General features: G+C 41.2%; 1 protein-coding gene across 4 annotated transcripts in view; it reads left to right on the top strand.

Annotated features, from left to right (window-relative positions):
* The window catches only part of map3k5 (mitogen-activated protein kinase kinase kinase 5), a 56,289-nt gene that overhangs the window by 19,421 nt on the left and 10,753 nt on the right, over positions 1 to 26,115 (top strand). For all 4 annotated transcript variants that reach the window (XM_061704268.1, XM_061704267.1, XM_061704266.1 and 1 more), the window contains exons 4-18: positions 1,490 to 1,683; positions 4,369 to 4,537; positions 5,700 to 5,806; positions 7,248 to 7,418; positions 9,142 to 9,254; positions 11,002 to 11,161; positions 11,596 to 11,749; positions 11,875 to 11,982; positions 12,519 to 12,571; positions 13,132 to 13,227; positions 16,037 to 16,118; positions 18,153 to 18,286; positions 19,697 to 19,824; positions 21,488 to 21,624; positions 22,327 to 22,432. In XM_061704268.1, coding sequence (XP_061560252.1) covers positions 1,490 to 1,683; positions 4,369 to 4,537; positions 5,700 to 5,806; positions 7,248 to 7,418; positions 9,142 to 9,254; positions 11,002 to 11,161; positions 11,596 to 11,749; positions 11,875 to 11,982; positions 12,519 to 12,571; positions 13,132 to 13,227; positions 16,037 to 16,118; positions 18,153 to 18,286; positions 19,697 to 19,824; positions 21,488 to 21,624; positions 22,327 to 22,432 — 1,912 coding nt within the window. The remainder of the gene's footprint in view (positions 1 to 1,489; positions 1,684 to 4,368; positions 4,538 to 5,699; positions 5,807 to 7,247; positions 7,419 to 9,141; positions 9,255 to 11,001; positions 11,162 to 11,595; positions 11,750 to 11,874; positions 11,983 to 12,518; positions 12,572 to 13,131; positions 13,228 to 16,036; positions 16,119 to 18,152; positions 18,287 to 19,696; positions 19,825 to 21,487; positions 21,625 to 22,326; positions 22,433 to 26,115) is intronic.

Below are 26,115 nucleotides of genomic sequence, written 5' to 3'. Positions count from 1 at the left end.
CGGAACAGTTTTATTGTGTCGCAGTGGAGTTTTTGAGCTTATGCTGTGGTATTCTAATTGAGGTTTATTGAGAATCAGACTTGATCAGTCGAACAGAACAAAGTTTATTGAAGGGAGAGAGAAACAAAGACAAAAGACAAAGCACTAATTGTAAACAGGATGAGAGAAGTAAATCATTACCATCATTATTTCCAACAATGAAACATTAATACGAGTGTTGCATGGGGCTATAGTGCTACACCCTGTGAGGGAAGGACAGGACAAGATAGAACAGGACAAGTACAGGAGAAGAAGCATGCAGGACCAGGGTCGTGAACCCGGCTGTACAACTGAAGTGTGGTGGCATTAATTATGCAAATTATAAAAGTGTACAGGACGAGAGTATAAGTGAGGGGATACACAAGCGATTTGCATATTCATGAGTTATTTGTTGCAGTAAGTGTGTGACCCCACACCCAATGAAAGAGTCCGAGGGGTGTGTGCCTGCGGATACATGGAACTGAATTGACACCGTTTTACATGCACAAAGACTGACGGAAGTGTCCTGTAATTGCTGTGGCCGCACCGCGGCAGCTGAGGACCCCACCCAATCAATCGAGGGGCGGGAACAGGCCCAGGGGTCCACCGAGAGCAGCCCGGCGGCGGGACACGTCCCACACCGAGGGACCCAGGGCGCTCCGCCGGCCCCACCGAGGCGCCAAGACAACCGGCCACCCGGTGGGGGCCGCAGGGACCCAATGTCGTCCCCCCCAGCCAACCACCCCCACCCCACCCTCAGGAGAGCCAGACGCCCCAACACACAGGGCCAGCGATGCAGCCAGTCCCCGCCCAGCCTGAGGGTGGGAGAGTGTCCCTTGTTTGTTGGAAAGGAGGGCTGATAGGGGCACCCGACAAAGGAACGATAAGGGGGTGCCCAAGGAGCAGCCGTTCCCTTCTCTTAAACACTGTTTGCTGAGGCTTGAAGTGTCAAAAAAAATACTTTGGCGCCCTGATGAACTGTAACATTCAAATGTCTTCTGAAGCTTTTTTTCCACAGGAAATGTTGGTTGGAATTCATAGTTTTACCCATGCCACACACTTGAAATATTTTTTTTTTACCAATAAGAGACAAACCATGCTTGCTTCTAGTGTTCAATTTGTCACTCCCAGTTGAAGTTTACGGTAAAACTGACACATGGGGAAAAAAAAAAAAAAAAAAAAAAGATAACCGTATATATAAATACCTAAATGTTGTACCAAAGTCATCCAACAAATGTCAGTTAGCGAAATGCTAACTAACATATAATTTGAATGTAATTATAAACCTTCAAACAACTGCTTGCTTTATAATCCTCGATATATCGAGGGTCGGGGAGGACTGATTTGGTCGCTTTCTTAGCACTTGTAATCATGCCTTACAGTTAACGCATGAGGAAGTCAGAAAATGTTCAAGAAATTCAGCACTTTTCCACAACAAGTTCCACAAAACTGTTTGTCCCTGTGCCAACAGACTTGCTCAGCCAACTACACTTTTATCCCGTACATGGTGACGCCCCACAACAAAGTGTACTGTTGTGAGGGCAGCCTAATGAAGGGCCTCACTGAACTGATGCAGCCCAGCTTTGAGATGCTGTTGGGGCCCATTTGCATGCCCCTTCTGGACCGCTTCATCCAGCTACTTAAAGTCTCGCAGGCCAGCTCCCAGTAAGTACCACGGAGGCTGCAATATTTCTTTTTTTATTTTGTTGCACATGTCTGTGCATTCTTGTTGATGTTGCCAAGTCATGGTGACAAAAGCTTTGAAGTGAAGCATTCAAGCTTCCTGTTTGTGAGCTTAATAGCCGCTCCAAACAGAAACTTTCAATGTCATCTTAACTCAGAGGTTTCAGGTGAGCACTGCATGAGAATCAGAGAGTGAGAAAGCAAAAAGGGAGGTGGGGGGGAAGCTGTTCCCCTGAACAGGAAGTTCTTAATAAGTAACAGGATCTCACTGTACTAGTCCCAGGGGAAGACTGCACACATCTTAACAGGTCCATATCTGCTGGGTCCTTTTTTCGCAAAACAGAAAGCTAAGAGAAGGAGAAATCATGGTCTAATAAATATATATATTTCCAACTTCGCTCAGTGTGATGCCATGTAGTTCTGCATCACTACAAACTGTAGGGGGTCATCGTTTTATGCAGTACTTCATGCTTTTTTTTAAATTTATTTCTTGCAAATATTTACTGTAATTGTGACATTTGACACATATGAACGTCGCGCAATGAATTAATTTGAGCATGGTCACGCAGCACAGGAAAGTATGCTCGGTTAACGCCATACTTATTGTTTTTTTTCCAGTTTTAATTTTTTTCCTCATTAATGTACACACAGCACCCCAGATTGACAGAAAAAAAAACGAATTGTTGAAATTTTTGCAGATTTAATAAATAAAAGAAAAACTGAAATCTCACACAGCCATAAGTATTCAGACCCTTTGCTCAGTATTTAGTAGAAGCACCCTTTTGAGCTAATACAGCCATGAGTCTTTTTGGGAATGATGCAACAAGTTTTTCACACCTGGATTTGGGGATCCTCTGCCATTCCTCCTTGCAGATCCTCTCCAGTTCTGTCAGGTTGGATGGTGAACGTTGGTGGGCAGCCATTTTCAGGTCTCTCCAGAGATACTCAGTTGGGTTTAAGTCAGGGCTCTGGCTGGGCCATTCAAGAACAGTCACGGAGCCACTCCTTCGTTATTTTAGCTGTGTGCTTAGGGTCATTGTCTTTTTTGAAGGTTAACCTTCGGCCCACTCTGAGGTCCAGAGCACTCTGGAGAAGGACAGGTGCTGAGCAGTGCCTGGTTTTCTCCACACATGCCGTTTAGAATTAAGGGCAAAAAGTTCTATCCTGGTCTCATCACACCAAAGAATCTTATTTCTCACCATCTTGGAGTCCTTCAGGTGTTTTCTAGCAAACACCATGCGGGCTTTGATGTGTCTTGCACTGAGGAGAGGCTTCCGCCGGGCCACTCTGCAATAAAGTCCCGACTGGTGGAGGGCTGCAGTGACGGTTGACTTTCTAGAACTTTCTCCCATCTCCCGACTGCATCTCTGGAGCTCAGCCACAGCGATCTTTTGGTGCTTCTTTAACTCTCTCACCAAGGCTCTTCTCCCCCGCTTGCTCAGTTTGGCCGGACGGCCAGCTCTAGGAAGGGTTCTGTTCGTCACAAACGTCTTCCATTTAAGGACTATGGAGGCCACTGTGCTCTTAGGAACCTTAAGTGCAGCAGAAATGTTTTTGTAACTTTGGCCAGATCTGTGCCGTGCCGCAATTCTGTCTATGACCTCTTCAGGCAGTTCCTTTGACCTCATGATTCTCATTTGCTCTGAAGTGCACTGTGAGCTGTAAGGGCTTATCTAGAGATGTGTGTGGCTTTCGTCATCAAGTCCAATCAGTGTAATCAAACACAGCTGGACTGCAATGAAGGCGTAGAACCATTTCAAGGATGATCAGAACAAATGGACAGCAGCCGAGTTAAATAAATGATTGCCACAGCAAAGAGTCTGAATACTTATGACTGGGTGATATTTCAGTTTTTCTTTTTTAATAAAACTGCAAAATTTAAACAATTCCGTTTTTTTCTGTCCATATGGGGTGCTGTGCCTTCATTAATGAGTAAAAAAAATAACTTAAAATTATTGGAGCAAACGGCTGCAATAAAACAGAGTGAAAACTTTAAGGGGGTCTGAACACTTTCTGTACCCACTGTATGATCTTCAAGTGTTTTTCATACAAATATGTGCAGTAATTATGACTTTACTACTGTGTTAACATCTGTTAGTGATAGACTGCAGCGCATTCCGACTTTTTGGTTTACGTTGCCGTCGTAGTTACAGAATTCCATTGTAAACCGAGGACCCATATGCTGCTATAATAAGTAGACAAACATTCACAGTAGTGCTATCGTGCGCCCAAAAAATCAAATAAAATATAATATTTTTAATATTTTTTTGCAAGTTGTTGTTGTGCTTAACACAGGCGCCATTGCTCAACATACTGTAGTAAAACTTAATGGAAGAGTGAATTGTGCGGCTCGTTTGGGACAGTAAACACGTATTTATTACAAAATACTGTTTTTGTTGTTGAAGTGCCTGATCAGATTCCTCTGACGGCAACCACATGCTGCAAACAGTCACCAAGGCGATAATGTACGTCACGCGTTCATCATCAGTCCTCCTTTAATTTACTCCTTGACTATTTTCCCCCATGGACAGCATTTTTCCGCATTCTCATATAATTTGCCAGATTGAAAAGTAACGAGTGTATCTCTGACAGTGTCAGACAAAACAGAGCGTGATTGTATAACAGCAGGATACACATCAGGTTTCTTTTCTCCACCTCTTCCCACAGCCAGTATTTTCGCGAAACGACTCTGAGTGAGATTCGTAAAGCTCGGGAACTCTACTCCGGAGCGGAACTGGCCGCCGAGCTGGGCCGAATACAGCAGCGACTGGACAATGTTGAGTGCCTCTCGGTGGACATCGTCATCAACCTGCTACTGACCTACAGAGACATCCAGGTATCTGTCACAAACAAACAAAAGATGTTGCGAGGGTAGCCGCTTCCATACCAGAGGCTGTGTCGCTAAATGAAAGCTGCTTCTTTTTGTGCCACTGTTTGGCCATTTCATCATCTGCTTTTGCTACAAGTGAGGTGCACCTGCACAAGTCTTCATGCATTGCAGTTTTGCACCACCACCGCAACATTTCCAAAATGATTCTAAACTTATTTCTCTTTGAAAGTGCCCATTAAAGTTGGACATTAATAATACTTTGTAAAGGCATCATTTTTCATACAGATACATTAGATTGTGCACGTGTACCCAATGAAATCCCCAATGACTAGCAAGTGTCTATTACATTTAAGAAGTCTTTCTTCATTCTCGGTGCCAAAGAAAGAGGCAATCTCTTAATTTTTCTGGGCAATTGAAAATTGTTATAATCTTTAATTTTTGTCTTGATTCAGTGCTTTTTTACAAAGACCATTTTCCTTAATGTTAAGCACACATGCAGGACCTGCAAATCAAGTCAAACTTTGAAGTAAAATGGTTTGTTTTTTAATTATATTTTACTGATTGTTGGTGTATTCATATTACTATTATTATTATTGAAATACATATTTTTCTGACTTAAATTTTGTTGCTTGAGAAAATTCAATGTAAAAAACTTTGGTTTCAGTGTGTAAATTGAGCCAGAAGAAATGTACCCATGCATCGAATGCAAGTCTGTACAGAGAGACAATCTGATTCACATAATCAAATACAAATGATGCAGGTGCATGGGATTATAGTTCTTACAATGCCACGGGTAGCGGTATGCGCACCGCCCATTTGTGAGTGGCATCATATTGAGAAGGCCACACGAGAGCTCTTAGCCAAGCCTGTCTCTAATGTCTTATTTTTGTTTGTTTGGTTGTTGTTGTTTTTTCCCTTGGAGCCTCTGCATTGCAATGTCAATGTCTGTGCACTCAGCCTCATGAATCATTCATGGCGACAGCGAGCATTGAGGTTGCGCTGAATTATTAAGCACTCTTTGGATATAGTCGCCGTAGGAGCAACAAAAATGTGATCGAAGGCACACAATTGTTGAAGTCGTGTTGCTGGTGGTAAGACAGATAATGTCTCAATTGTCCTCGCATGTCAAGTGACAAATGGGTGTGTTCTGTATTCATCTGTTGTGTAGGACTATGAGTCAGTCGTGAAGCTGGTGCAGACTCTGGAGAAGCTGCCCACCTTTGACCTCGTGGCTCATCCACATGTGAAGTTTCACTATGCCTTTGCACTGAATAGGTGAGTTAGCAAGTGCACTCAATGGACAAACAGCGGTTTACAGTACGGTAATGGTAATGGAAAGTGAAGTACATACGGAGTTGATTTCACCCTTTAAAATCTGTCATTGAATTATAAAAACGCTTCACGAGCATAATTATAGTGCGCTGGCTTTTAGCTAGAAGAAAAGACTTATCATCTACTTTATGTATCTTCGTTAGTGCTCGCATTGCTGTTTATTGTTCTGTGCGGCGTTTGTACAAATAATCATGAACAACTTATTCAGGGATGCACCTAGTGTTTAGTCCATCTGCCTCGCAGTTATGAGGTTGGCATTTGAATCTCTGAAGGTCTCCCTGTGCTTGAGAACGGATTGAAAGTTACCACACTATGCTTTCAAAGGTTCACATTCAGTTGACCTCATTTCTAAAGCCTCAGTTTTATCTGAAGTCTGACAGTTGTTCACTTTATTTCCTCCCTTCAGAAATATTTGCACGTGCCTTCCCTTTTTGTCTCATTGTTGCATTGCTGCAAAATGTGACTTCCTTAAACTGTCAGTGAAATAATGTGAAAGTGAACGTGCCTGCCCCCACATCATCTGCATTATGCCAGCAAATACGAAGCCATTGAGGGGGAAAAAAAACACAAAGTGATTGAGATGCACAACATTTTAGAAGTACTGTATGTCTTATTCATCATTATTATGTCATTTGAATAATTTACTAGAAATACAGGTGTAATGTGTTGCACCATGATTTGATAGATACATTTTTGTCGTCATGTCCTCCTGCAGATTTTATGACATGGTCTTTTAAATCAGCAGCTTATTATTAGTCCCATTTCCATAGCATATCTGGTCAAAAGACCCACACCGCGCCCCTGACTAGCTGCTGTCCCTGTTGTCGTGCTGGTGCGGTTCGCCACCCAAAAAAGCAGCGACGCGTGCCACTCTACAGCACTTTGGAAATATTTCTGCAGAGTGCCAAGATAAACCGTGTTTTGGCTCTTCCGGACTTGCTCTTTACAAGCAAGTGTTGTTCTGTTTCCAAGCTCAAGGCGGAACGTTGGACAGATCTTGTGTGACAAATTCCAAACATTAATAAAGGTCCAACAAAATGCAACTGTTATAACAAGAGAACAATAGATAATTTAGTATTGGAATCCATTTCCGAGATACTGAGATCCTACCCGCCCAGCAATGCAGCATAAAACATCTTTTAATGAAGTTCAAGTACAAGTCCAGACTTGTCTCCTGTTTCTGTGAAGAGCTGTAAGATGATGCCTCGGGTCTCGGACAGCTAAGTCACAGATACCAGTGATAATAATATACACAATATCCTTTTATATTTTAATATGAAAAAAATGGTGTATATAAATTCGAATTATTGTTTTAAAGTAACAGGCTTCCGCTGTGGCTACATCTGCACACTTATGTGGTTTTATCTCGTGTTTGTGCGCACAGGAGGAACCAGCCAGGCGACAGACAGAAGGCCCTGGACATCATGCTGCCCCTAGTGGAGGCCGAGGAGCAGGTGGCCTCGGACATCTACTGCCTGGTAGGGCGGATCTACAAGGACATGTTCCTCGAATCGCATTTCGCGGACACTCAAAGCAGAGACAGCGGCACACGCTGGTGAGCCAGACGACAAGGGCGTCTGTTTGTCTTTGTGCGTGCGTGCGTGCGTGCGTGTGAAATTTCATCATCAAACAGCGACGCACTCAGAATTGAGCCACATTGTCAGATTTCAGGACTTTGTTGCGGAGACAATTACAAGTTGAATTGAAGCCACCCGAAAACACTGTAAAGTGACACAATTCATATTTTTTTGGTCATAGGTAGCAAAAATCAAATGTGTGTCATGGCAGTGTAAAGAAATAAAAACAACAATTTGAACCCATTATCCTCAGATCAAATTGGAATCAGGCCGAATCCAAACTACAGCAAAGTAAATGCTTACCATAATTGAAATCATTGAGGTGAAGAGTCAGCCCAGGCCAACTAAATAGTACAGTATATATGATTTAGTAATTTTGTAATATATTTGGTGTTAACGCTTGAGTACCTATTTATGTCCAATTTCGGTGTCTGATCGTGGAGGTTGTTAAATGTGTTGTTTGTGAAAACACAGCCATAACGGAAATGTGTCACTTAAAATGTACTGTACAAAGAAATAACATGGGAAAAAACATGCACAGAGGTATTAATTCATAATTGGCCACTTGCACTGTACTCTAGTGTTACAGTTATTTTCTCACACCATCAAGCATTTTGGGGAAAATTGTTGCCACCTAAATTACTTGACTCTCGGGCAATGCAATTTAGAAATTTCTTTGGAGCTCATTAAGAAAACTTTGTTGTTTTAAAACTAAAATTGCCATTTCTTTCGTGCTTCAAGCCCAAGTAAGTTCTGGTTTTATTTGTGCTCGTCGGTCGTTCCAAATGGAGTGGGAAGCGCTATTCTCCAACATGCATGTTATTATCCTTGCAGCTTCCTTCTTGTTGTTCTTCAACCCCCATCTGGCCTCAGCTCGTGAACAGCTGCATGAAGTCTAATTGACTTGAAATACCTTTTACGTTTAGCTCCAAGAACCCTTTAGGCACATTTGAATAGACCGTTATTGCTCACCAGTAACCTGTTGACTATTTGTAGCACCGCCACTCCCGATAGCCACTTTGGCGGATTGTGTTTCGATCGGGCAAAGTTATGTCATCAACCCCTGGAGCTGTGGCCGACAACAGCTTCTGTGTAAGTGTCCACTATGTTTTACTGTTCTTTTCAATAACGGCTGGAAAACGGATCAACGACTGTGGCTGTCCTTTCCCACATGTGAGGAATTACCCATAAAAGAGACAATAGCTTGAAAAAAAATGTGATATAGCGCAGGTGTGAACGATTGAACAGCGATATAGTGGGGGAACACGATGATGACAGTGTATGGAATAATGTCAGGCATTTTGCACAAGCTGATATAAGATAAATCTGGAGCGGAGCGACTGAAATGAATAAAAATAACATGAAATCGTTGATTGCTGTTTTGTGGAAATTCTCATATCTGTTGAAGTGTTGCGGCGAGTCCCATCTGGCTGTTATTGGCCTGTCACAATAAGGCGGCGGTTCCTAATACCCTTCATTCCCTCAGATGAACATATTACTCATTAGATAAATGCTTCTGTCGTTTTGTGCCCCCCAACTCAATATACCTCTAATTGCGATTTCCAACTTGAAGTGTTTCGCGAAGCAGCATGAGCCATCCAGAGTCGTCTGTTATTTCAGATCTGAGATGCTCGGGAATTTAGATGACGCATTTCTTGGAAGAAGCATGTTTATTAAAGTTATTTGTCCTCATCTATCGAGGTTCAAAATGGGCTTTGAGTCTGAGCCGACACTGCACTCTGGTATCAACTACGCTGTTCTGCTCCTGGCGGCTGGACACCAGTTTGAAACTTCTTTCGAGCTTCGCAAAGTGGGTGAGTCAAACAGTTTTTGTTTGGTTTTGACCCGTTCCCAACTGTGTATTATTTTGACCTTCGTCAATCTCGTGGAATTCAAAGTTAAAATCCTATCTAACAATCATTGGAGTACCAGTCTGACGAACACACTAACCTTTGTGACTTTTAGTACAGTGGTGCCTCAAGATACGAATGACCTGATTTAGTAGTTTTTCGAGATACGAGCCGCCGATCGGCTGACCAAGCTGTTCATTGCCACTTTTAGCTGAAGGCTGCATAGAAATGTACATAAAACAAAGAGAATTGCACATTTTGTATTTCAAACAGCCACATATCCTCTGCTAGCATCCAATGGAAAACACTACAGACACAAAGGCTAACAGCAGCGCATATCTGAACGCAAACTTTGCAGCAACAAAGCGGCAACGTAGATGTTGATTCAGTCTCAATTAGTTTGTGTTCTAAAGAAGAAGAATATGACGCTACGGTCTACATCCACACCGATCTCCACCGTGGCAACTCTGGCATGGAAAAAGTAGTTCAGAATATTCACAGAGACAAGCTCCCATCCAAAATAATAATCATCATAATTTTATATATGCTGTTATTTTCTTCCCCATTGTTTATCAAGGATATTTAGTGAAATGCCCAACCCTAATTAGAATAACCCGTGATATTTTACAATAGTAATCGATCGTTATACTATCTAATTGCACATTACATAGTTTTTACTTATAGTTTTTATCTGCTGATTGGATGAGACAAATCCTGCCTCATGATAACAGATGCATGTTCCATCTTGGATTCCCACTCCACGCTTATGTTCTGTTGTAACACAGATGTGCTCATTTGTGTGGGATGGTAGTATTAGTTGGAAGTTTTTTTATGGACATTTTGGGACAATTTACATTGGAAACACAGAAAAATCAGATGCTTACCAAATTGGTGTTCTTCCTTGTTGCATAAGGGAGGTGGTTTACTTTCATTGCTCTGATCCGCCACTGTTAGTGAAGCAGACGGGCGTCACGGACTGGAAAGCTCAGACGAGGAATGCCAGGAATCTGCCTGCAGCTTCTTACGTTAGCCCGGCCCCTTGGCCTTCCTAAAGCCTGCTTATGAGTTCCATTAAACCACAGTTTTGTTTTGTGCTGCAGCTTTTCTACGCAGCAACTATTTTATTTCTCACTGTACATTAAACAACAATCCACATGGACCCTTTTTCATTTAAATGAATTGTAACAAGAAATTCCCTCAGAAGTAGTGTGAATGTGCCCCAATACCACAGAAATGACTGTAATGCCAGTTACACATTACAGGATGTCATAGGAGATAAGAGATGAATTCCTGCCAATGCTCTCGTTTTTGCGTAATGATGTTGTTTCCCTTGATTTCCTTGCCAAAAACCATCCAATATTTCGGAGTCCAGTTTTTTTAGCTTCTGCAAGGAAAGTACCCAACTCTCCATGAATGAAGATCACGTTTCATTTTGTGATTGTCTTGAATGGCATTGACACTGCTGTTATGCATGGCTAAAACAAAACCAATTTGATTGCTTTATATCGAGGGCCTACCAGTGTTTTTCATACAAATATTTACTGTAATTGTGACTTTACTACTGTGTTAGCACTTCACGGTATTCCGACTTATGTACAACGTCATCTTACGTCGCTGCCTTGCGAACGGGGCGTCATAATCCGAGGACCCCCTGTAGTGTTGTCAGTGCGCGTTCCCTCAGCATTGACGCAATGACATCATCTTGTTGCAGGGGTGAAGCTGAGCAGCCTGCTGGGTAAAAAGGGCAGCTTGGACAAGTTACAGAGTTACTGGGATGTGGGCTTCTTCCTGGGCGCCAGCATCCTGGCGTGTGACAACACCAGGGTCATCCAGGCTTCCGAGAAGCTCTTCAAACTCAAAGCACCCATCTGGTGAGAAGACACTTAAGACCATCCGGGATGCCAAAACACACACGCACAAAAAAAACAAAAAAAACAACACTTTTGGGTTCGTCCATCTCCAACAGGTGTCTGTAATCTAAAATGTGCCCCACTTTCGATTCAAAGAGCTTACTTGCCATCTGCGGCCCGTGTGCGAGCATTTGGCTTATTTGGAATGGGGAAAATATCACGAGTTGCTCAAGCCGCTGTTTGAGCAGCACCTCTTTGTTTACGCAAATACAGAAGCCTTTTATTTTCACATTGAACAGTGAAAATTACTTAAAGGTTAATTTCTTCTGCGATTGGCTGGCGACCAGTTCAGGGTGTACCCCGCCCGCGACCTTAGTGAGGATAAGCGGTACAGAAAATGGATGGACGGATCAATGGGTTCATTGCTTTCATTTCTTGCGTCTGGTTGACTGCAGGTATCTCCGTTCCTTGGTGGAGACCATCTTGATCTATCAGCACTTCAAGAAAACCTGCACAGAACAGCCAGTCCCCAAACTGGAAGTGATGGACTTCTGGATGGACTTTCTAGTAGAGGCAACAAAAAAAGACGTCTCCTCTGTTCGATTTCCTGTGAGTGGAGCCAGCTAATTCTTCACAAGACCATAAACGGGTTCTACTTACAGAACATGCTAAGTCAGCGACAGCTTGCAAAACTAATGACGTTATACATAAGACCTGTTTTATTCCTTGCCCAGGTGTTGATATTGGAGCCTACTAAAGTATACCAACCTTCATATTTGTCCATAAACAAAGACGTGGATGACAACACAGTGTCCATCTGGCACGTCACTCTTGACGACAAGGTGTGGTTGATTTCTAATACTTTCATTTTGCAATAATTCAGTCATTAAGTTATTCAATCGAGCACGACATGTTGAGGATATTTGGCATCCTCTCGGAGTGTTTTATAGAAGCCAAATCATTTTCAAATCGAATGTTAAAGGACAAAAAGGGCACAATATACAAGTATTATTTTTAATATTGAAATAAAATGCAAAGGAAGTGTTTCTATTTGTATTTTTAATTCATGCCATATCTCCATATTCATATTTCAATACTTTATTGCTTGCTTACACCACACAAGCATCAGCTTTCCTTACCTCATTTTCCTTATATTTTAGTGGCTCATTATATCCATTGCCTGAAGCTAATGAACTAAAATAACTGCTAATGTGTTTCATTACTCTTAGGTCGATCGACCCATTTTTGGATCATGTTACCAACTGCTCTAATGCAGCTCTCAGCAAATTGTATTTCACACAGGACACTGTGATTTAGTTACTGTGTGAAGCTGTGCTGATGGCTTAATCAGTGCGTCGTTGTATGGTATGTCCTGCAGAATAAGGGGATTCACGAGTGGAACTTCAGTGCCACGTCTGTGCGAGGCGTCAGGTCAGTTGTACAATTGTTTCGTTGTGCAGGACCGTTTATAAAAGGGAACCTATTTACTTCCAGTATGCAGAATTTGATTGTGCAAGCGTACCTAATTTTATACCCCATGATTACACATGAGCATAATGCATTTCTGAATTTCATGTCAGCACAGAGAAACGGAGGGCTCACATGTTGCTAGGGAACGACTCCTCCGAGCCCACTCAGCCTGCACGCAGCCAGTCAGACACAATAGCGAGCTATCCAACTGCATGTACTGTACATTCACTCTGTTGTCTGGCTCTGCAGCCCACTTGGAAGTTGGTGAATTGCAATTTGGTTTAGACTGTCATTATTATTATTATTATTATTATTATTATTATTATTATTATAGTACATCCTTTTGCTTGCATATCAGAGAGAGAGCGTCTTTCTGCATTCAGATACTCTTGATGGGCGGGATATGATTGCATAGGCAAACAGGCTTTCTTGTCATAGCAGAGATTTGATGGTTGATGCCATTCATTCACCGTATGACTGATCTTTGCTCTAATGGCAATATGACGAATGTCTCTCCTCAGCATCTCCAAGTTTGACGAGCGCAGTGCTTTCCTTTACGTCCTACACAATGCAGAGGACTTCCAGATCTATTTCTGCACGGCGATGCACTGTAAAAGGTCGGCGAACTCAATTTACTTAAATATCGCGTACATTTTTTCCCATTGCAATTCATTTAAAGGACATATAATCCATTCCAGCCCACCAGAAACCACCATATTTTCGATACCTGTTTTTAATAATGAAAAAATAGCATTGTATTTTATAAAAACAATCAAACATAATGCCAAAGAATGTAAATAAATATACTGGTATAACAAGTGTCGTTACTGTACATACTGTAGTTTTCTTGTGTTAGATGTGTGCCTTTAAGGGGCGTGGCCCCGCCAGCTGCAGCAGGTTAGTTTATTGTGAGCGTCTGTGCGTGACTTGTGTCCTATAGGAGCTCCTTGCGAGTGTTCTCATATTGTATTTGTGTACTTAACAGTTTTTCCCATTCAATAAATGGCTAAAAGTGCATCAGCAACTGGAGAACTGTGAGGCAGACATGCCACGCATTTGGCTATGTTGGCCAAGTAGATTAGCTACTTATTCACAACAGTATATGTCTAACAGGTTTGGGGATGATCAGGTAAAAGTGGCATTGTTTGATGTACTGTAGATGACCTGGCTTTGACATAAAAAAAGACAACAAAAAAATGGCGCCTATAGTATGTATAAAGTGTATCGAATCTCTTTGTGTTGATTTTTGAACGTGAGCCAACAGATGAAGCAACGTATCCTCCCATATCTGTGTCATAGCTCACATGTGCTTTGATGAGGTAACAAACCGTTAAATACACCCACTCCCACTAAAACATGACCCCTTTTTCAAATGATGGGGGCGACATTTACTGTATGTATGGGCGGCTACCAAATGCATCAGAATTATTTATCGTCATGCAGCGAATTGATTGTGCTTGTTAACATTTATCATTATAATTAACAAAACCCAGGAGAGCACACAACTGCAGTGAAGTAATGTATCATAATGGTGCAAAACTGATTTGCGTAAGCCATTAACAAAGCAATACAATGTACAATATAATATAAATACAAGACAATACAATGCAATACAACAGTACAATACAAAACAATGCAACAAAGCAATATAAGGTACACAAGTGGTTCCTTGAATGTAAAAGAGCACAAGGTGAAAATCCATCATATTGAGAGACCAATTTTTTTTAAACACACCTTTTGAATATATTCCTTCGCTCCTGTTCCCACTCATTACTGTAAATCTGTAAAAACCCATAAAAACAATGAATACGTAGTTAAAACTCACTTGCCATCTTTTAAACATCCAGTGATTAAAAATCTCTAACTCTATTCTGAACTATTTTTGTCCTGAAGAGGGCTTGTCTCGCGTAACAACGATCCACACTTGAGGCACTCCTGTCAGCTCAGCCCTCAGGTGCTACATTTCACACGTCGCTGTCCATGCCAGCGCACCTTGCTTCATTTTGCTCCCGTTTGCCGTCCTCGCTCAGCGAGCGCTGACTGTTCAGACTCTTCCGAGTGCCGTGATGTGGCATGTGAGCGTCAATGAGTCATGCCTGCCGTTGTCATGGCGCTCGCCTTTGCATAATCGAGCGTAAAGAAGTGAAGTGGTGAGAAGGAAGGTGGAAAGAGCGAGCAGACCGAGTTGACTCGTGCACACGTGCGGCACCTACATGCGCACTCTGCGCGACAGTATGTCAACGCGCTTAGTCTCAGGTTGTGTGCGGTGAGAGTGTTCAAGGTCGTCATCTTGTAGCTGTGTGTGTGGGAGGTGTACTTGTCAACATACTGTAACACCATATGGATAAAAGCACCGGCCAAATTGTTTACAATAATATCTGTTTGATCATATGCTGAAACACATACATTCTGAAACAAAAATGAAAATCATTATTGGTACTGTGTGTGGCTTCCACATGTGCCTGACATTTAAAGGTTCTGTGTTCGACCTTTTGGTGTGGAGATTGCATGTTTTCCCACAACTTGCATGGGTTCCACCTGCATTCCAAAAGCATATACAGTATGATCGGTTTATTGGAGACTCTAAATTGCCCATTGGTCTTAATGTGAGTGCGAATGCTTGTTTATCTACAGGACAGGTCTCAAACTCAAGGCCCGGGGGCCACATCCGGCCCACCAAATCAATTTATGTGGCCCGCGAAAGCAAATCAAGAGCATCGACTTCATGTTTCTTGCTAAAATAACAACATTGCAAATCGACTTCACTTTTAAAACGTTGTTTACAAAAATTTTTGTTCCCAATCCCCGTTTCAAAATAAACTGAATTAACAACTTTTTACTGGCTTCTGATTTCAAATATAGTTATTCATCGATTTTTTTTTTCCCGATTCTACATTTACAGTATATATGTTCGCAGTCATGACGGCCCTCCGAAGGAAACCATCAATACGATGTGGCCCGCAGCAAAAATGAGTTTGACACCGCTGATCTACAGTATATATGCCCTGGGATTGGCTGGCGACCAGGGCCCGCCTCTCACCCAAAGCCAGCTGGGATAGGCTCCAGGTCACCTGTGACCCTGAGAAAGATAACCGTTAGAAAAGGGAAAGTTAAAGGAAGTGATTTAACACTGAACAGTTAATTACTGTATATACTGCAGAGTGTAAATTGAATTTCCCCTTTAGGAATTACAATAAGTAGATTGAATCAATTAAAAAGAAAAAAAAAAGATGCCCCAACAAAAAGGAAAACGTATTTAAATGTTCACTCAATATGGAAAACATTCAAACAAAGTAGTTCATCAGCTTATGTGGTCTTTAAAAAAAAAACATTCATTAAAACAGACAAGAGGAGTGACACATACGGACCAACACATGTTTTAATACTAAATGTAAAATTTGGACTAAGCAGGCATGTCTTTGTCAGGTTCTGCGAGCTGGTCAACAGCATCACTGAGGAGGCGTGGAGGGGTCCAGACGAGGGAGACTGTGATACTGACTCCTTAGAGGTGGGTCGCTCATACGTCACACATTTTTGGAGCATTATTATGTTGCGTGTTGTGTGTTGCATCTGCATCTCAAATTCATGGCTGTGCCAACACAATTGTCAAACTGTAAAGCTACAGCATCTGTACATTCCGACTACACAACTTCAGGCAAATACCACCACACTCCATATTGTAACTTACTTAAAAAAAAAAAAAAAGTCACTATTGTCGTTTCTCACCATCTTTTTCTGTTTGTCTGCAAAGAAAAATGAGGAGTATTACGAAGCATCCTTATAAAAAGGTACAGGGATTTAAAACAATAGTACAATAATTAACTATCCATCCATCCATTTTCTCTACCGCTTCTCCTCACTAGGGTCGCGGGTGTGCTGGAGCCTACCCCAGCTCTCTTCAGGTGGGAGGCGGGTTACGCCCTGAACCGGTCTCCAGCCAATCGCAGGGCACATAGAAACAAACAACCATTCGCCTCACTTTCACACCTACGGGCAATTTAGAGTCCTCAATCAACCTAGCACGCATGTTTTGTGGGATGTGGGAAACCGGAGTGCCCGGAGAAAACCCACCCAGGCAAATCGTGCCGGCAATAATTAACTAAAAGAGACAAATAAATAATAATAGCAATAATAGATTTAACAAAATAAATACAACATAATCCTAATTAAATATAATGGGTTGAAATGTAAACAATTTAACTGTTCTGACTTGAAGAAAACATTTAACCTGTATGTGAGAAGACATTTCAACTCGCACTTGTATTATTAAGATTTCATCTGCAAGGGTGTTTAGCCGTTTATTTGTGTTCTGTCTATGGAAACAATTCAATTAACTTGGATTTGTATTTTATTTTATTTTTTTTAATGAAAGGAAGGTACAGTGTTCTTCCAGCAATGTTCCCAAAACAAATATTATTTCCATGTACCGGTATCTAATAGCAACAACACCTCAATCAAATCAAATCTCATCATTATTCATCCACCCATCCATTTTCTATTGCGTTTGTCCTCATTAGGTTTGCGGGTGAGCTGGAGCCTATCCCAGCTGACTTTGGGCGAGCGGTGGGGTACACCCTGAACGGGTCGCCAGCTGATCGCAGGGCATTTATAGACAAACAACAATTTACAATCAACAATATTCACACCTTTGGACCATTTTAGAGTCGTCAATTAACCTAACATGCATGTTTTTGGAATGTTGAAAGAAGTTGGCGTGCACACCAAAGACACATCAAGACACATCAAAAAATGTATGTAAAGATGAATGCTAAATATGTGATATTGGAATTTGTTTTGGTTATGTGAAATCTTGTCATATTTAATTCCCTTAGATCCAGGAGAAATGTTCCTGATTAAGCCAAAGAGCGCACAATTTTTGCATACTGGCTTAAGCACGTAAGAACATCACTGCCAGATTTTTATAACACTTTACATCATGAGACTTTGCACCTGCTGGATTTTGGTAGAACAAAAACAATAACTGCTGCTTCATTTGCATGTCTTTAGGACAAGAAAAAAGGTATTGTCTAAAAACCCCACCACACCCTTATTGGCTTGGAAGCCTGGCAGAGTTCGAATGGCACTGCATGTCTAATTGAAGTATCTCATGAAATGTAAAAGCGTATTACTGATTAGAAATAATAAGCTGAACAGCTTCAAAACTATGTTAATGATACAATATCTAGCGATAAGAAGAATATACTGTACAGTACTCTCTTGACTGCCATGGAAGCCCCAGGTGGCAGAAGCATGGAGGGTAACGTTACTGTTCAAAGTGATTTACCGTGCGTGTACAAACTTTGGTTCACACAAAAAGGGTGGGACAAAATTGATGTCAAGACATGATGTTAGAACACAGATCTGTTCTGTTACTGTTTGCCATGTAAAATCTATTGGCTTATTCCTTCATTTTGGTTGGTTGCTTGTTGTGGCAAAATGCCAATTATCAAATGCAACAGTAGAGGGAGTTTGCAAGCAAAACACACCCAAAATGTAGTAAATATTTCCTTATTTAATACAGTAAAGGAATTTATGTCTACAGTACGACTACGAGTATGATGAGCACGGTGAGAAGGTCGTTCTGGGAAAGGGCACATTTGGAGTGGTGTACGCGGGACGAGACCTCAGCAACCAGGTCCGACTGGCCATCAAGGAGATACCGGAGAGAGACAGCAGGTGAGACATTGACGCTGGCTGGGGTTTATTACAAATGTCACTTTTTATTTCGTAGCGATGTGGCCTGTGTCACTAAGTCATTCACTATATACTGTATTTATCAAGTGGAACCTCCAAAGATCTGTACTGTGACGCTGGTTGACTTCCAAGTTGTTTTTCAATTTCAAAACTATTTTTCCCAGGGATGTAAGGTAAAGTGAATACATTTGTTTCAGCCTAAAGCTGTCACCGCCGTATTGTGTTTATTAACTGTATAGGCAATGTTTTAAGTCACATTTTAACGTTCCGGAAACAGACACAGAGTGTCTGTTTCCGCCGCAGACGAGTCTCTTCTTGTCCAGCTCCGTTACTGCGGATGGTCATTTGGAAGTTTCCCCTGCGAAGTGAAAGTGAGAAGCACATATCAAGAAACGTGTCCGATGCTTTGTGGCTAAGATTGAGCTCACGTGAGAGGCTGCTTTGAGCAAAGAAGTGTACCAGGCAGACTCGCAGACTCGATGATGACACTGGCACATTGATCCACTCACCATATGTTTTGGCAGCACAGAGTGTTGAGAATTTGGGTGAATAATTCAGAGAGAGGGCAAATTGACACACTTGGTGTGTGGTTAAAAAAAAAAAAAAAAAAAACTGCTGCTGTGTTGGCGCTTTTTGGGTCATGTGGCATGTCACACAAAATTGAAGGTAAAGCTGAAATTCGATTAGTTTTACTTTAAAACACTTCATTAAATTAAAAAAAAAAGCATTTGACAAAGCACTTGCACAAAATATCTATTACAAGAACTGTATCAAATATTCTGCATTTACAAAGATAATGTAATACTATATCATGCTAAGTGGTGTTCCAATTTGTACTTTCTTGTAACTAAATGAGTCTACCAAAATTCACTAAAGTATTCGACAGAGCTCTCATTATGATGCGGTACAGTTCTACACAAAAGTGCAACAACAATAATAATGAATAAATGAAAATGAATACCTCTCTAAAGGCCTGATTTACGAAGATCCCAAATAGTGGGCACTAAATTGCATGTTCACTCACTAACAGAATCCGTGCGCTGTTGGCAGTAGGTGTAAAAGTGGTGGAGATTACCATATTTAAAAGAGGATTTTGCACTTTAAATTGCTGTGATGTTTATCACAATGGAAAATTTGGGAGAGGACCGCAACTATAAAATGAAGTCTGAAGTGATGGAATTAAAAGTGTTCGTGGAGGAGGAAAACAAACGTATTACTACTGGGTTACATCTGTTAGATTATTCAGAAGCTCCAAAATTCCATTGCTAAATAGATTATATCAATTTATAGCTCTCCTATATTGGATATTTTTGCATACAAGTGGTCATAATATTGTGGCTGGAATCAGCTATCTATATTTTTTTTATATTGGAGCATCCATTTCTTTTCCAGGTACTCTCAGCCCCTCCATGAGGAGATTGCCCTCCACAAGCACCTGAAGCACAAGAACATCGTCCAGTATCTCGGCTCCATCAGCGAGAACGGCTTCATCAAGATCTTTATGGAGCAGGTGCCTGGAGGTAAGCAGGCTGCTGTCACTATCATAGTGTTTGCACAATTACTGTTAATAATAATAATAATAGTAGCAGCAGTAGAAGAATTGTACAGTGATACAAAATCACTGTGTAAACATGCTTAACAATTAGGGCTGGGAAACATGTCCTGAAATGTTATTTTATTTTTTCCACATAAATCAAATTTCTGATTGTGTTGTTTTTTTTCACCCCTTCGATTATAGGAAAAGCAACTGACAGACATAAGTTTTGCATTAACTTGCATGGAATTTCGCAGCGATAATAGAATTATTTTTTTAAACTGCATATAATTTGAAAATATGTGCTTTCCCTTGAAAAATATATCCCTTTTGTCTAAACATTTGTGGAAACACTATTCGTAATAAATGTAGTCTAAATGCTCAACAATGGAACATGGTCCAATATCTGTTGTCGAAGAGCAGACCCACACTCCCTCCAGCTGTATCTCAGTCTTTTCTCATATAGAGATGTGCAGGTGACATCGGCAAAATATTTGCGGCTTACGAGCATATACTTTGGGTTAAAAGTTTTACAACGTGTCGGTGTGTCGATAAATCACTGCTTTTGCAACATAATTGGCAATGTTCAGCACGAGTGGGGGGTTTCGTCATCCGTGTGGGGGATGTCTCATCTCCCGTTCTGTGAAAGAAAAAAAGAAAAAAATGGTAATCTTTTTTTTTTCTTTCAAGCTATCTGTGCGGTCCAGTGGTTGGGAACCACTGATTTAGAGTGGTCGTTGCAGAGTCCATTACAACTGTAATATTCAGCCAACATAAGCAAACACACCTTTTCCATTTATTCTCACAGTCCTCACTACCAAGCCAGCTGTAAACTAAAATTTTCACACTGTACTATTTCACTATTGACTGTATTTTTAGGGCCATGGAAAGAGGTAATTGGGTTTTTTGCGCCCACGTCCCACTACAGCTGTGTATTATACTGTCAAGTCACTTTGGCAAATTGACATGGGTTGGACATTCAGAGTTCATATTTAGATTTTTGTTACTTTTTGCAACAAAATTGTCCTTTTTAATTATTGCTTTGATTTTTATTGATTTTTTTTGTGTGTGTGTGTTCAAAAATACTCCCCATGGACAAACACTTTTATATGCTATAGTAGTTTTTAGTTCTATGATAATTGACTTAGTGGCAAACGTCTGTATCCAAAGAAATGGACACAGCGAAACTAAAGAAATCACGTCATTGAATGTGCATGTTTAAAAAAAAATAAAAATTAAAAAATTAAAAATTATGTTATGTCAAGTCTTGAAATAAACATTGTGGGATCATTTTAGTGTGAAGCAAAGTTTACACAAGAACTGTATGCAACTCTGAACAGTAATTCGAGCAGCAATTGTAATGCTAACACAACCTGAAAGGTGTCCTAGTTGGTCCACCGATTTTACAGACCACTAAAGTAGCTGATCTGAGGTGGCCATGTTAATAATAGAGATGCTACTTCTTTTTATCACAAGACAATGTAACAACAACATGATTTTGAAGCTGTTATAGTCCAGGTCAAATTATTACATATTGTTGCTTTAATTATTGTTTTGTGCCTGTACTTTTTTTCATGACTAATCATAACCATGCTGCTAACCTCAGGTCAAGGTCAATGGACTCTTCTTCTTGTACCTCCTGTGCCTAGGCAGTCTGTCTGCATTGCTCAGATCCAAGTGGGGCCCCCTGAAAAACAACGAACCCACCATAGGCTTCTACACACGGCAGATCCTGGAGGGACTCAAATACTTGCACGACAACCAGATCGCACATAGGGATATCAAGGTAACAAGCTTTTCTTTTTTTCTTTTCTTTTTTTTTTTACTGACTTATTTATTTGCACGCAAACAGCGATGTGTTCTCAGACATTCATTAGGGTGTAACTTTTTTTTTTTTTTTTTTTTTTATTAACATCGAACCCCTGTTTATCATGTTCCAGACCGATATAGGAAGTAGTTTCACCCTCGCACAAACTTTAAACACATTTAGTTATCTAAATATGAGACAAAGCATGCTTGCTTCAAGCTGTTTATTTGTCACTCCTAGTTGAACTTTACTGTAAAACCAGAAAAAGCCATTAAAAAAAAAAATACAAACAAACTGTGACTAAGTAGGGCACGAAAGATGGAGTGTGTCATAGCGGGGTTTGACTGTGCTGGAAACGAGACAGTTTTACTGTAAATGTGGGTGCATTTGACCTTGTGACTTAAATTGATGCCATCCAAGTTGCTATTATTACAAAATTGCAGTCATTAGAGTCAGCGGCTTGTTACTCATGTAGTTACAACAACAAAGCTACCTTCTGCCTGATTTAACAACATGGGCGTAGAGGAGTCATTGGCTGCATGTAAACGTTGTGTGGTGTGATGTAACCACGTGTTTGTCTCTTGTAAAGCTTTAAATTCAGCTTAACAATGCCATCAATCTGTGTTCATTAGCTAGCCTTGGTGTTGGTCTTCTCACTGTGTATATATTTTCCATCTCCAGGGCGATAACGTGCTAATCAACACCTACAGCGGCGTGCTAAAGATATCCGATTTTGGCACATCAAAGCGCTTGGCTGGGATTAACCCCTGCACCGAGACGTTCACAGGTACACACTGACTCAATGTGCCCTCTCTCTGACCCAAATTTAAGACATTGAGCAATAAATGTGCAGGATTATGCAAAACAGTTTTGTGTAAAACTTTTGTAGAGGTGTATGGCGTGGTGTACGGATGAAGCATTAGTAATTATCCATATCCACAATAATTCTTAATGGTTTCTCCCTTGGACCATGTTCCACACCGCCACAATTTTTCATACAAAGCGATTAAGTACTTTTTGCATAATCCTGCCCACAAACAAAAAGAGCACCCTGCCAAGGCCAACCAACAAACATAGTGACTAATGTAATACTCAAGTAAGACAAAACTCTCAGCCATTTTTGCATTCAAAGGACCCATATTTTGGCTAGTTAGACCTCCATAGAGTGACTCTCTAACATTGATTTAATATAAAAGTAGCAATTTCATTTCAAAAGGCCTCTCAGCAGAAAAATGTCTGGAACTCATGAATGATTTTTAATTCATATTTCATGTTTACTGAGGCACCAAAGAGCCAATATGACAACCCAAATTGGCCTGGTAAAATATGGGAAGTATGGAAATGAAGTGAGCAGAGCTGTGATCCACGTTGCACTCCAGTTCTGGAGTCGTGAGCGCCTGTCACAAAATGGTTATTCATTCATTTTCCGTACTGCTTATCCTCACTCGGGTCGCAGGCGTGCTTGAGCCTATCCCAGTTGACTCTGGGCGAGAGGTGGGGTACACCCTGAACTTCAAAAAAATCTTCAAAAAGAAAGAAAGAAAGAAAGAAAAGCAAACGTACCGTAGCTGGTGTTGTTAGAGTAATTCATCATGCAGTTTAATTAGTCTTCAATGACCCTGTCATGCATGTTTTTGGAATGAGGTATGAAGCCGTAGTACTCTGAGAAAACCCACACAAGCCCCGGGACAAATGGAAACTCGCCGCACCGCTATATACGGTCATGATAATCTTGTATTTGATTATTTCATAGAAAGATTTGAGTTAATTCACAAATCTGTAAAGGTCAGAGGACAAAGATGTTAAAATTGTTCTTGGTAACTCTAGAACCCCTTTACGAACCACATCTGCCATTTCAAAGTGATTATATAGCAGATATACAACAGTTAAATTGATAAATATGATTCAGAATGGGCCTTCTGCTTTTTGCATCTCGTGCTTTCGGTCTTCGGCTCTACCCGGCGCTGTGACCTCACACGAGCCAAACAGCCTGTTCATTCGGCGTTGTGTGCTATTGTTCCATGCTGTTGTTCTCGTCCTTGTATATTTGTTGTTGCATGATTTAGCAATCTCACGATGGTTTATCGTGTGGCATTTGGTTGTACAAATGGTTCAGGCAGCGGCAAGAGTTTTTTTGAGGGGCTTTCCAAGTGAAAAAGGAATACGTGACCAGTGGATAGGGAAAGTCAATCGACAGGAGAAGAAGCGTGGTCAGCTATGGGTCCATATCAGCCATTCCAAACTCTGTGCTGAACACTTTGAAACGGCGTGTTTTGAGAAAGACTTAGCAGAAAGCATTGGATAAAGAGGTAGAGGCTGAAATCAGCTACTGGTTACTTTGCACTGGGGAGTTGGAAAAAAGACCCACGCAGTACTTTTCAGTACTGTCATCTGTACTTTTGCTTTGCTTCTATGACGAGCCAACAGACACAGCAAAGACTTTCTGTGCGGCGTGTTATAACGCTACTCGAGCGAGGGGCACACAATGTACAGGAATACCGCATACCATGTAAAAGCTTGTGCCGTGTCACTGAAACATATATGAATATATAATATGTATAGTCGTGCTGAAAAACATTGGCACCCCTGGGGTGCCGTTATTTCAAGCCACGACTGTATAGAAAGACATGCTTTTGACAAAGCGTCACATGGAGGCAGCGACCGCTCTCTTTTTCTGTTGTACAGCTGCTACTTGGCTGCTCGTCGTCGTCACTGTTCCCAGCAAGTTCAGTCGGGTGCTCCTGTACGTCGAAATCCTCCTCCTCCTCATATTCCAACACGTTGCTCGCCATTGCGTATAGAGTTTAGCGCGCTGTGTTTGGCAATTGTAAGGTCACTTCCGGTAGCCCTTGCGGTGGATAGAGTAACCGCACCGCGGTGTCTTGAGCTTCAGGTATGTTCGGCGAGGACTCAATATGGGTCGCAAAAACCTCATTTTGAGCTAAACGATGCATGTATTACATCACATCTATAAACAATGCCAATATGAATTTTAACTGTGACCCCATAACATCTTTGTCATCTGACCTTTAAAAGAATATTCATTGACCTCTTGTTTTGAATAATTGTATATTATATTTGTCTTTTATTGAACTTTTTCAGTGAGTTAACTAACTACCTTCTATTGAGGTGTGTCATGTTAGCAAATTGTTCCTTCCGCTATCAGTGAATACTGAAAGATGAAGGACTGAATAATGCTGATCAAGAAGGTGTCCTCCTTACCGGGTCCACTTGTCTTTGGCTCTCACCGGCACTAATCAAGTCTGTGACACCACTCAGTCTCAGGACGGGTTAGCCTGCACTCTGTGGTCAGATGAGACCATTTTTTACCCGTGCGATATAGGCCACTTGCGGCACACTTTTTGTCACCTTGGATTAGAGCGCCTGACAACCGAGTCAAGCAGAAGGGGATTTACCCTGAAGCGAGGCAGTGCTTATTCAGGAAACAGGGCTGTTCCTTTTTAGAAGTGAGGGCTGCTTTAAATGAGCCCCCCCCGCCTGTTTTTAGCAGAGCGCACACTCCTCAGAGCAGTGAATAGTCAGTCAGCTATTAATAGCACAAAGTGCTTCGTTCATTGAGCGTGTTATTTCTGGAAGTAACTGGAGGCTACAATAAAAGCCCCTTTCAAGCTTATTATAACATCATTATTTGCAAGAACATAAGTAAAGTATTCATGATGTCATTTAAGGTACCCAAACAAGAAACTCAACAGTATCTTTTGGGTGCAAAAAAAAAACAACATGACGTTATTTTCTATGAGGACATGTTTTCCAATTTGTATTTTTATTTTTGTTTTCAAAAAATATTTAAGCCAAGCACAACTGGACTTGTCTATTTACTTCACAGCCCTTCTTTTGTTAGGGCACTTGAGTCACAATTTACTGTAGAGAGACAAGAATAAGATAAAAGAAAAACAAATATGCAGGTAAGCATTTATGTTATAATGACTTGCAATAAGGAGAAAAATGCATTTGTGGTTGTCATGGCCGCAAAACAGAAGTCTAGTGGTTACCGTGTCTGCTTTGCAGTTAGGAGGTTTGGGGTTGCTGCTTCAGCCTCCCAAAACTCGCGTGTGCTCCCTGCGACTGGCTGGCAACCAGTTCAGGGTGTCCCCTACCTCTCGCCCAAATCAGCTGGACACGAATGAGAGCAAAGTGCTGTAGAAAATGAATGGATGGATGGGTACCATTGCAAACCCACATCACCTACTTTACGACTGTATAGTCTGTAATACTGACGGAGCAGCCAGAACACGTCTTATTTTTGCAAGCCCTAGCATCAGTGCTAACTTTATCCTTCAAAGTTATGCGCGCATTCAAATGTTTTTTTGTTTGTTTGTTATATATTTGAAAACATCAATATGACTGTCATACTGTCACATCAATATGCATTTGGGAAGCTTTTTCAGCTTCTGGCCATGCAGTGGTCGGTCGACAAATGCTTTTTACAGCTTACACTTGACTGTAGGG

The sequence above is a fragment of the Phycodurus eques genome, chromosome 18, assembly GCF_024500275.1.
Source record: "Phycodurus eques isolate BA_2022a chromosome 18, UOR_Pequ_1.1, whole genome shotgun sequence".
Classification (NCBI taxonomy): Eukaryota; Metazoa; Chordata; class Actinopteri; order Syngnathiformes; family Syngnathidae; genus Phycodurus; species Phycodurus eques.
Note: the sequence above shows the minus strand (reverse complement) of the source record. Positions and strands in the feature narration are given on the sequence as shown.